Below are 12,954 nucleotides of genomic sequence, written 5' to 3' on the forward strand. Positions count from 1 at the left end.
TCACCACAGACAGCTTTGTATTAATCATTGTAGCAAGCATGCTTCTGATACAAATTCTCTGCTGGCCTATAAAATTGTTTATCTAACTTAAGTATAACTGTTTCCCCAAATCTTGTCAACCTGCTGCGGTTATTATTTTCAGGTGTAGGCTGTTATATCCTCCACAGAGGAAAAGCAGAAGCCTCTCCTCAGTTGCGGAGAAGGCGATGGCAACCGACTCCAGTACTCTTGCCTGGAAAATCCCATGGATGGAGGAGCCTGGAAGGCTGCAGTCCATGGGGTCGCACAGATTTGGACACGACTGAGCGACTTCCCTTTCACTTTTCATTTTCATGCACTGGAGAAGGAAATGGCAACCCACTCCAGTGTTCTTGCATGGAGAATCCCGGGGCCGGGGGAGCCTGGTGGGCTGCTGTCTATGGGGTCGCACAGAGTCAGACACGACTGAAGCGACTTAGCAGCAGCAGCAGCAGCAGCTCCTCAGTTGAGGAAACTTAAGGTGCCTGGGAGATAGGAATTTAGAAAAATGTTAGAGAAGGGATGATTTATAATAGATCTTAATGCTTATCTTCCACCAATAACAAGCCAGGAGGAGGGGGTGGGGATGGGGTTGATTTAGTAATTCCCTTGCATTTAAGGAGGACAGCATGAAAAACAACTACCTCGGTCATAGGAGTCAAAGTAATGATGGCTTGGAGCCAGTAGGGCATTCTTTTCTAATTTACAAGCAACAACATTTATCATTTCATCTTGAAAAATATTTGCCCTTAATATTTGGTAGAAACATGCACAAAGGCTGTCTCTGATCCTCCCTCCCATTATTACCACCAGAATCAACTGGCTGTTATTTTTAGCACAGACCATATAAAATAGCATATGTATAAAAATCAAGTTATCTTTAAAAACATCAGAAAGAGTTGGAAGGGCTTAGGTTGGAGGAGGAAGCAATCTTGGTGTTAAAAAAAAATAGATACAGTTAAGGTAACTTTTATTTAAGTTTACAGACATAGAAAGTAAGTTGGTGGTTGTTTAGGGCTGATTAACAGCTTTACTGAAATAAAATCCACATGCCATAAAATTAACCCATTTAAAGTACAACTCCATGGCTTTTAGTATGCTCACAATTTATTGACATTTATCAATGGTATTTAGTAATATTCATATACAACGGTGGAACCATCTGCTGCTGCTGCTGCTGCTAAGTTGCTTCAGTCATGTCCGACTCTGTGCGACCCCACAGATGGCAGCCCACCAGGCTCCCTCATCCCTGGGATTCTCCAGGCAAGAACACTGGATTGGGTTGCCATTTCCTTCTCCAATGCATAAAACTACAATTCAATTTTGGAACATTTTGTCCCCCTCAAAGAAACTCTGTACTCATACTCAGTCAGTACCCGAGTTCTCTCTTTTGCCCTTCAGCCCTAAACCACCACCGATTTACTTTCTATCTCTGTAAATTTGTCTGCCATGGACATTTCACATGTATGGAATCAGACAGTATATGTTTTTTGTGTCTTTCACTTAGCATAATGTTTTTAAGGTTCATCCACATTTTGGCATGTATCAGTATTTCATTCATTTTTATTGCTAAATAACTTTCCATCATATGGATATATATATCACATTTCATTTATCCATTTATCCATTGACAGGCATTCAGGTTGTTAACACTTTTGACAGGCATTCAGGCATGCAGGTTGTTCCCATTTTTTGGCTATTATGAATAATGTTGCTATGACATTCATGGACAAGTTTTCATGTGAACGTATGTTTTCTTTTCTCTAGTATATACTCTTAGGAATGGAATTGCTGGGTCACATAGTCTAAATGATTTTTAAAAGCTATTGGCATGGCTGCAGTAATGAATTTCCAGTGTCACACATGAAGAAGGTAAGAGAGACTTATTTTTCCTCCTCCATCTTATCGTCCATAAACAAACTCCCCTTCGTTGTCTCTTTGTCAGGGCCTTACTGCTCTGGATCATCCTCGACACTCACTCTGTAGACATAAAATACTCCAGGTCTACCCTATGAGAGCAGTTCAGAGCCAGAGAGAATTTCCAAAGATCACATATCCCAACATTTTGTCTTCTAACAAAATAGAATACAACCATCTATTCCTTAAAGTCCCCCAAAGACGGGAAGAATGCAATTTCCCTCAGCTGCCTACTCTCAGTAATACCTTCAAATCACTAATCCCAAATCATACATACAGTTAACATTTTTTAACCAAGTTTTAGAGACTATCCCCACAGGCCCTCTTTCTTTCCTTCCTCACTGAGCATATGATGTCCCTTGATGCCAGCTCATTTTACGTATCTTCAGGACAACCATGTCGATTTTTACCTAACACAGTAAATACAAGTGTGGGAGAGCTCTGCTGTCATTCCTTGAGGTATTTTTCTTTTGCTTCAATAGTCTTACGTGAATCTATTTTCAGAATCAACAACAGTACCGCACAATTTAACATGCAGAATTTCTGCTGTTGCTGCTCTTGTAATAGCTCGGACTTGTTTTTTCTGTCTTGGTTCTTCTGAGACAGCATATATAACATGAGTAATTATTGCTGCTAAAGAACTGCTGGAGTCAGCAGTACCTCATATGAGCTGCACTTCCTCCTCCCCTTCTTCCCCTCCCACCACAAATTCTCCCCCATAAGTTAAAAATTAAAGACGCATTACTGGGATAAAGAAATCTGACCTGAAATATGTGCCGCAGCAACAATGGCAAGCAACCAAGAGTATTAACAATAATTTCCAATGTAGCTGGGAAGGTTAGATGATTTGTCTTTGAAATGAGCCAACTCCACACACTTTCACATGATTAAAATCAGTTTGCTTTCCCTTCTGACACCTCGCCTCCCCTAGTCCTACTCCCCCCGCCCCCCTGGAATGAAGAGTGGCTGAGGCACATAAACAAATGGTTCTAGAAATTAACTTTCTTGATCAGAAACAAGCTCAAAGATAAATTCTGCTCTGCATGAGTTTTTCTACACTTCACTGGGATCGGGGTTTATTGTGGTTTCTCTCTTCCCAGAGAAATAATACCCTAATGATAACATTTCTGACACAGAAGCTTAAAAACAGAAAGAATGACAACTGTGTGTTATCTTCAAAGAACTAGCATGACCATTTTCCACAATGTGGGTCATTTCGGAGCCACAAGACAGAGGAGGCTATTTCGCTCGTACGATAATGACCTTGGGCAAGTGAGTTATCACTGCACCTGTCTATAACCTATAAATTGAGGGCAGTTATAGGACTTCTTGGAATAAGTGTTTGAGTGGTTCAAACAGTGCTGAGGACAGAGGAAATACTGAGTCACTACGAGCTTGGGTCATCATCACCACCACCAAGACCATCTTCATCTTCGAGAAGGTGCTTGGCTAACATAAGGAGCTACCCACCCCAGGGCTTTCATGTGAATATTAATACAATGGAATTAATATAATTCCATTTCCCCTGACACATCCTGCAGGAGCAGTAGGCTCACAAGACAAAAAGAAAGAAGACAGACAACACAGAAGGAGATGAGAGACATTCTACAACAACAGAAAAGTGGCAACACTGTTTTTTCACAACCATGTTTTAAAAGTAAAATTCTCAAAACATTCTTTCCAATATGGGGGCAGGAGTTGGGCAGGAAAGATGAAAAGCGGAGAAAGCTCTCTAGAGAGAAGAAGTTGCCCAGTGCAGAGAGCAATCCTTCTGGATTAATTGAAATCTTTCTCTCTCTCTCCTGTACTTTGTGCCCTCCTCCCCACTTATGTTCATACATGAATACATGAGCATCCTCATTAAACCCAGAATGGAAGAAGAGGACTCCACATCCAGAGAAGTGTCTTTACAAATTCCAAGGGGCAGTGGGTAGAAAGCTGGCACAGCACCTACCTCTCTCTGCGGCTGGCCGGGTCCCTGGTCGGCGGCACGGAGGTTCAGGACATGCACCTCCTGGGGCAGCCCCACCGTGCCCCTACTGGCACATCCCGACAAGGCGGTAAAGCTCTCCATCAAGGCCTGGACCGGATGGGAGGCGTTGACAGGTGACAGTTCACACTGGGCACGGGGCTCTGGACCTGCAGAGGGAATCACAAACACGAACCCTTCAGAGACAGCAGTTAACTGTGGTACGATTAAATTAACTGTTCTGGATGTACAAGCCACGGCCAACCCACCAGGGGTGCCTTTCCAGGTAAGTTGTTTCTAGAAGTGAAAAGTGAAACTGTTAGTCGCTAGTCATGTCCAACTCTTTTGCAACACCATGAACTGTAGCCCTCCAGGCTCCTCTGTCCATGGGATCTCCAGACAAGAATACTGGAGTGGGTTGCCATTTCCTTCTCCACAGGATCTTCCTGACCCAGGGATAGAACCTGGGTCTCCTGCATTGTAGGCAGATTCTTTACCATCTGAGTCACCTGGGAAGCCCAAGTTGTTTCTAGAACTAAACGGCTAAAAAAGCTAGTCTACTCTTCTAAAACCCCAACCTTAAACTCCTTTTGGATGATTTTGACGTGTATTTGATTAAATTCCCTTTTAGACACACAAGTCACAAATGTTTTATTCTGGATGGAGGAAACCTCCCATCTGACATCTGTGTTCAATTCTTCCTTCCCCTCTTAGAAGAAAACCAGAGATAAATGAATTGTGTAAAGTCCAATATTTAATAGGTGTTTAATAGGTATTAAACACCTAAAATTGCACCCAAAAAAGTATAAGAGGCAGATTCTACCTTTTAAGTGCTTCCTCTTCTTAGAGAAAGCGAAACAAACTTAAGAACATACAAAACCAAGAAGGAATGAGCAGAGGCAGTTGAAGCCAGAGTTACACAGCAAAGTTTGGGAGAGGCCAGAAAGACTCTCCCAAGAGAAGCGGGATACAAGCAGAGCCTCTGAAAGAAAAAGTAAAGGTCTGATCATCCGTGACTCCTGCTTCCTCATTCTCCCTTCCTCTAATCAATCAGAACTTAAATCCGAAATCCATCTATTCCTTCCTACCTCTACTTCCTGTAGCCGTCACTGTCTCTGTCCCTAGACAATGGATATTCCTAGAAGGAGCCTCTGGTCTCAAGCTCTCCAACCTACCTTCCACACAAGCATGGTTCACCTAACCCAGCGTGGTCCTCATTGCATTGCACTGTGTGTGCAATCAATTGTGTTCGATTCTCTGCGACCGCATGGACTGTAGCCCACCAGACTCCTCTGTCCATGGAATTTTCCAGGCAAGAATACTGGAATGGGTTGCCATTTCCTTCTCCAGGAGATCTTCCTGACCCAGTGACTGAACTTGCCTCTCTTATGTCTCCTGCATTGGCAGGCAGTCCTCAACCAAATGGTCATTCCAAATGCAAAGACCTGCCTCTCTCATCCCTGTAGGCATGTCCCATCCCTTAGAGAACTGCTGGCCTATGAATAAAGCCTGTGCTCTTTAAACTGGCATGCAAGGCCTTTCTGGATCTAGCCCCTTCCTATTTCTCCAGCCTTACCCCTCCCCCATCCAAGAACCCCAAATGGCTTAAAGGTCTCCAAACATGATGTTTCTCAAGTCTTCATTCAAGCTTGTTTCCTTTTCCCAAACTCGTCTTCCATGCTATCTCCACCCCTATAAGAAACATCCCAAACTGAGGAAGATTCTCAGTCACTTCCTCTGTGCTCCCATAATTTTTCTGCCTTTCTTCTGCTGTTTCTTTTCTATGCTGTAACCACCAGTGTATAAGTCTGTCTTTGCCAGTCCAGTGGGACCTCCCTGACAGCTGTGGATTATCATCCTTGTATCCTCAGCACCCATCACAGTGCCTCACATGTGTAAGATACAAAAAATATTTCTTAGATGAATCATTAAGCTTAAAGAAAAAAAGCTGTCCGCTCCCTGATCAGTGATTAGGGGACTTTATGGAGCTAACATGGGAAAGAGACTGCTACACTGATGGGACATGCATTAACTGAATTGCTAGGGAGGGACATCCAGAAATAAGGAGGAGTCAGTGACACTTAAACCTCACATACCTCCGTAAGATTGGCGCTGTCCTCAATGAGCTGAGGAGCCTGGGACTTGAACATACAGCATTCTAAATCACCACCTTCCAAATGGAACCAGATAAAAGACCTGCATGCACTTCATGAGTTCTTCCTGACTTCCATACAGTAAAAATACTCTCCAGGATTACAGCCCCAGTCTAAAATGCAAAACCAGGCAATCCTTCATCCCTCCTGCTATACTATAAGCAGACACCCTGCCTGGTGTGCCAAGTCTATTTCAGAACTCACAGAAATTATCTAGGCTGATAACAGTTATCTGGTCTGAAGTGAAGTATGTACCTTCTCAAATAATCACTGCCACCCTCTGTATTGCTCTCCTGAGCCCAGTCGTTTTCTGAGAAAGAGAGGTGGTGAAGGAAGACGTCAATGCAGCACAGTCAGGAGGTATTGGATGTGCAACTCCCTGAAGTCCCTGAGCAAGGCAAAGGGTATGAGCGGGTGCCCCCACCCCTCCTCCAGCCCTTACCAGCCACAGTGAGATGTCAGGTGCCTTTCACACCCCAGAGCTCCAGAAAGTCTCCTACTCCTACTGAACCCTGGGGACTTGCAGCAGCTATTGCTACCCATACTTGCTACCCTTCCGAACTGATTTCACGGCATCCTGCCATGAATGTGCCATTATCACAAATGAAGTACAAATGAAAATACTTCTCGGTTCCATTTTTGTATGTATGTGCAAAGCTCTGACTGAGCTGCAATTCCACCCAGAACACATCGGCCAAAGGCTTGCAGTCTGCTTGATTCGCCCTTCTCCTTACCACCCTCCTCCTTACACACCACCATTAAGATCTTCCTTCAGTCACCACACTGCTCATCTCCACAAAAAAAACTCACTGGCAACAAAAGAAAGAATAAGGTCTCGCCCAGAGAGGAAGGGAATCAGAAGAGGAATGCCCCCCGCACCAGGCTTCCCCGGTGGCTCAAATGGTAAAGAATCTGCCTGAAATGGGGGAGACCCAGGTTTGAACCCTGGGTTGCGAAGATCCCCTGGAGAAGGGAATAGTTACTCACTCCAGTATTCTTGCCTGGAGAATCCCATAGACAGAGGAGCCTAGCGGGCTACAGTTCATGGGGTCAGCAAAGAGTCAGACACAACTGAACAACTAACTTTCTGCACTGAAGACGATGCCTCACCTTAACAGTGTCTGTTCCCTGTCCTAACAGAGTCCAAAACAAGGCACACCCCCACTATATAGGCTGCAGCTCCAGTCATGAGTTATCCAAGTCAGTCCAAGGTCAAAGCAGAGAGAAAGCAATGCACAGGGCACACTCTGATCAACTGACAGGATAGCTGCACTTTACAGAGACCCACTGGGGTCAACATTTAAATACACTCAGTATACAGTATCCCTGACCATCAGACATACTAAAGTTGTGTTGGTTACTGACATGCTTTAATGAATTTTTTTCCTCCAAGTTTAAAAAGGAAAAATAGCTACAACATATGATTAATATATTTTTCATTGGAAAAGACTCTAATGCTGGGAAAGATTGAGTGCAAGAGAAAGGGATGACAGAGGATGAGATAGTTGGATGGTATCACCAACTCAACGGACATGAGTTTGAGCAAACTCCAGGAGACTGAAGGACAGGGAAGCCTGGCGTGCTGCAGTCCATGGGATTGCAAAGAGTTGGCATGACTTAGCAACTGAACAACAACAATTAATATGGATATATTAATCCATATATATGGATATATTAATCCAAAATATGGATATATTAATCCTTCCTTCCTTAAGGAAGGAAGAGAGGGATGGAGGGAGACAGAGATTGTGAAAAAGAGAGATAAAAGAAAAGAAAAATCAGAAACTATCTATCCCATCCTCCAAGGGTATGTAAGAAATGGTGTCTTCAGCAGTTCAACACACAATGTCAGTCTGGTCTAATTAGTAAGTAAGTAATAAGTAAATAAATAAGTAGCTCCCAGTAATTGCTCACTATAGGCTGGACAGTGCTAGGTGCTGTATATCATTCCAATACCACCCTAAGCAAGTGGTATTATCACCATTTTAAAGAACAGGAATGTAAGTTCAATGAACTTAAGTAACTCTTCTAAGCCTGCCCCAGTCACTCAAGGCCTCAAATTCACACCTGCCTCCCAAGTTAGTATCTCTGTAAAGTGAAAGTTTTCATTAAAACACATTGGGCCCACATGGGCTCATTGGTGAATTCTACCAAACATTTAAGAAATTACACCAATTCTCTATAATCTCTTTCAGAAGACAGCAGCAGAGGGAATACTTTCTAACTCATTACCTTAATACCAAAGCCAGACAAAGACCTTGCAAGAAAAGAAAACTACAGACCTGTATCTCTCGTGAACACAGGTACAAAAATTCTCAACAAAATACTAGCAAATCAAATCCAGCAATGGATACAAGGGATTATACACCACAATCAAGTGGGATTTATCCCAGGTACGCAACATTTGAAAATCAATTAATATATCCATCTCACCAACTAGCTAAAAAAGAAAAATGAGGAGAAAAATCACATGATCGTATCAATAAAAGCAGAAAAAGCATTTTACAAAATCTAACAATCACACATGATAAGGACTCTCAGCAAAGTAGGAATAGATGGGAACTTCCTTAACTGGATAAAAAACCTGTACCAAAAGATCTCACAGTTATCACTGTACTTTCTTGTACCACTTTCTCACTAAGATCAACAAGAATATCCCCTCATCACTCATTTTCAACATTATACTGGAAGTGCTAGCTAATGCTAATGTATGGCCATGTGATGAAATTCTGGCTAGATATAGCCTGAGGTGATATATACAATTTCTCAGAAGTTTCTTAAGAAAGGAAGGAGTTGTGTTCTTCTGACCTCTCCTCCTTCCTGCTAGCCGGAATACAGACTGTGATGGACAGAGCTAAAACAGTCATCTTGGGCCATAAGATGGTAGCAACGTGGTGAGTCTAACAAAGAATTAAGACAGATGCTGCCTGGGTCACTGATGAACGTGGCGCTGTTGCTTCAGCTCTGGACTGCTTTTTTTTTTTTTTTTTTATGAAATACATGTAGCTTTTCTCTTATTCAAACCAACATTATTTTGAGTTTTCTGCCATTTATACCTCGATCTACCTTAATTAATATACTGGCTTTATTTTACTTCATCAAAAATACCAACCTTCTTCCCACCAGAGCCCGCATGTACAAAGTTTCTTTCAGCAACACTTTCCTCACCATTCCTATCACTTACCCCTGCCCTGGTGTGATGAACCCCTATTCATTCTTCAGATCTCTCAAGGAAGCTTCTCTTAGCTCTTTTACATTAGATATACATTTTTTGGTACTCTCATGGTACTATTTCTCTTCACTGCATTGCATGTGGTTCAGTTCAGTTCAGTTGTTCAGTCATGTCCAAGTCTTTGCGACCTGCAGCACACCAGGCTTCCCTGTTCATCACCAAATCCTAGAGCTTGCTCAAATTCACGTCCATCAAGTCAGTGATGCCATCCGACCATCCTGTCCTCTGTCGTCACCTTCTCCTCCTGTCCTCAATCTTTCCCAGCATCAGGGTCTTCTCCAATGAGACAGTTCTTCGCATCAGGTGGCCAAAATATTGGAGTTTCAGCTTCAGCATCAGTCTTTCCAATGAATATTCAGGACTGATTTCCTTTAGGATGGACTGGTTGGATATCCTTGCTGTCCAAGGGACTCTCAAGAGTCTTCTTCCAACACCACAGTTCAAAAGCATCAATTCTTTGGCACTCAGCTTTCTTTATAGTCCAACTCTCACATCCATACATGACTACTGGAAAAACCAAAGTTTTGACTAGATGGACCTTCATCAGCAAAGTAATGTCTCTGCTTTTTAATATGCTGTCTAGGTTAGTCATAGCGTTTCTTCCAAGAAGCATGCAACGTTTTTTTGTGCAATTATCTGTTCAACATCTGCATACATTCTAGGACTACAAATACCACTAAAATGTGGAATACAATCATTCTGTTTCTGCTGTATCCCTTATACCACCATAATGTCCATCACATAGTATGCATTCAAATATTAATGAGGAAGGGGGCAGGAGAGGAAAAGGGAAAGGACAATGAGGTGATCCACGCACAAAGGATCATATCAAATAGGAGACTCAATCTTAGAGTCTTTCTTTGACTCTTTACCTAGTAGCCACAGCTCCAGTCTTTTTTGTTTGTTTTGCATTGGGGTATAGCTGATTAACAATGTTGTGATAGTTTCAGGTAAACAGTGAAGGGACTCAGTCACACATATACATGTATCCATTCTCCCCCAACTCCCCTCCCATCCAGGCTGCCACATAACATTGAGCAGAGTTCCACGTGCTGCCCAGGAGGTCCTTGTTGGTTATCCATTTTAAATACAGCAGTGCGGATGGACATGTCCATCCCAAACCCCCTAATCATCCCTTCCCCCGCAAAGCTTCAATCTTATGCTAAAGGGGGAAAAAAATCAAGCAGGACACTTTTGGTTGCTAAGAATCAAGTCCCCATCAGGGCTTCCCCACCCTCAAATGTCACAGAAGGCAGGAAACCCAAACCTGTTTTTGTCCTCTCTTCCCCAACACGCTCTGGTAAGACACTTCTCTCCAAGGAGGCATAACAATCCCCGCCTCCCATCAGCAAGGCACACCCCCAGCCTCATCCTGCCACCTCCTGCGTCAGCCTCCAGGCCTTCCTGCCCCTCTCCTGCAGCCACAGCCTGCCTCCAGCAACTGGTTTTCCATCCTTCCCCATCAGGCTGCCCACATGATGGCAGACTCATCTCCAGTTAGAAGAGTTTCCACCTGGGAAGTGCTAATCCCCTCCCCAGACTCTACCACTCGAGCCTGGAGTAGGAAGGTGGCCATGATTCTCACATGACCACCACGGGGCCCAAGCACAGCACCTCACAGTCACAAAGGCTCAGAAACCAGGAAAACATGCTCCAAAACCCTGTCTGACTCACATGCTCACTTTTGTGGTGACCCGTGAGCTCTGCTACTGTTGGCTCTCAGTGACTGCCTCAGAGAGCTGGCAGTTTCTCTTGCGGCCACTGCTGGAAACCCACAGCCCTTCCCTCCCTGAGCCATCTCTTCCCCAAAGCCCAAGTGAGCAAGTGAGCACATGCCCTAGTGGTGCTGCTGAGCGGCTCACCGAAAGCTACCTTACTGCAGTGAGAACCAACAGGGCACAGATCACAGCAGAAAGAAGTGCTTTTCACAAACAACAATCCTGTTAAGCTTGCACTGTACTTTATAGTTAAAAGACATTTTATGGAAATTCTATAAAGTGGGTAGAACAGATATCATTGCCACTGTCAGTATATTGCTGTAAGCCACAGAGCTGGGTGCGATTTCAGCGAATTGCTTCCCGAGAGTCACACACCCCCAGAGATGCTTCTGCCTGTTGCCTCCCAATCTGGGTATTTGTTTCTTCCAGACATCTAGTACATGACCCGTCCACAAGTCTTTGGGGATAATTTCCAAAAGAATCTAATTAAGCCAGACTCTGTTTTTCCTGCTCAGTACCCTCCTGGGCAACCAGGACAGACACACAGCCCCTATTCACCCACAAAATGCTACTTGAACTGAGTAAAAACATTTACGGACCTGAAGGCAACACAGATTCAAGTAAACCCTGTGGTAAGAAACTCCCCAGGTGGCCCAGACCAAGCGGCCTCCTTCAGCAGGCAGGGCCCTCTGTGCAGCAGCTGGGCCACCTGGAGCAGTGCTGTGAAGCATATGGTGAGACTCCTCAGCCTCCAGCTCCTGCGATAAGCCAGGGTTTAATTCTTCATGTGTAGAGTTATTATGCACCTTCTCTGAGCTGCATGCTGTATACATATAGTTTCTAATCCTCATAGCACAACTGCAAAGATTCTGCTAAAACCCCCACTTAAAACCCCCAGTAGAAACTGGGACTCAGAAAGGTTAAGCGACTTGCCAAAGGTCACACACCACCAGTAAGCAGCAGGGTAGGATTCAAACCCAGTACTCTCAGACTCCAGATCCAAGTTCTTCCCATGACAAGCCACTGCCTTCATCCTCCAGTCCTGCACCTCTGGACGTGATGAACAGGACAATGCCATGGCCAAACAGAAACATAATTCATGTCTGATAAAATAAAATGCAATAAAAGAATTGCTTGGATCACACTTGCAACCTTTCGGTTGACTTAAAAGGCCATATATTTAATGAGAAAGCACAAGTTCATTTCTCATTTTACCAAATGTCTTCCTCTTTCTCACTAATGCCTGCTTATCTGCACACATGGGAAATGTTCCTAGGTCTGGCTATAACATGAATATCTAAATTCCCAGTTCCACTTAAAGAAAAAAATGCAAACGGACTCACCCTTTCATTATATCCTTAGCTACAACACAGCATTCCAATCTCAGTTACAGAACCCCCACATCCCCACTGGCTGCAAGCCAGCCCTCAGATTTGACAAAACGCAGACAAAGCATTTGGGAACAGACCCATTTGCTGCACACACTTTAAATTTAATCTGTCCCCAAAGAAATTAATATCACACCTCATGCAACACAGAGTAAAATATTGGGGGTTGGGGAGGGGGAGAGTGATTATTTGGGGGAAGGGACAGTAAGTAATTTTCACATTTAATAAATGTGATCCTTAAGCATTCTAAATACCAATACATACCAAGTTGACACAAACATCTGGTACCTATTCCACATAATTTCCAACACACTGATTCCCCATATCACCCAGAGTACTAATGAGGAGCGTGTGTTCAGCTGTAATAAAAGTGGTAAAGATGCAGAGGGAATCAGCGGGTAACATTATAGCCTGGGACCAAGACACTGCAGTGGGGAGATTTTATTCCAACAACACCATTGGCTAATAAGGGTTTCTGTTATGGTCCCACAGGGAATTCCACAATGCTGTCAGCTGCGAAGAGGGACAAACTCCCACACATTGTGGGACTGGGCACTGC

At 43.7% G+C, this 12,954-nt stretch overlaps 1 protein-coding gene across 6 annotated transcripts in view; it reads right to left on the reverse strand.

Moving 5' to 3' along the window:
- Nucleotides 1-12,954, reverse strand: part of TGFBR3 (transforming growth factor beta receptor 3) — a 209,315-nt gene that overhangs the window by 120,071 nt on the left and 76,290 nt on the right. For all 6 annotated transcript variants that reach the window (XM_086391098.1, XM_086391097.1, XM_086391095.1 and 3 more), the window contains one exon: nt 3,890-4,074. In XM_086391098.1, coding sequence (XP_086247224.1) covers nt 3,890-4,074 — 185 coding nt within the window. The remainder of the gene's footprint in view (nt 1-3,889; nt 4,075-12,954) is intronic.

Source organism: Bos grunniens, chromosome 3 (genome assembly GCF_055505025.1).
Source record: "Bos grunniens cultivar Pamir isolate PY7600 chromosome 3, Bosgru_T2T1.0, whole genome shotgun sequence".
NCBI lineage: Eukaryota > Metazoa > Chordata > Mammalia > Artiodactyla > Bovidae > Bos > Bos grunniens.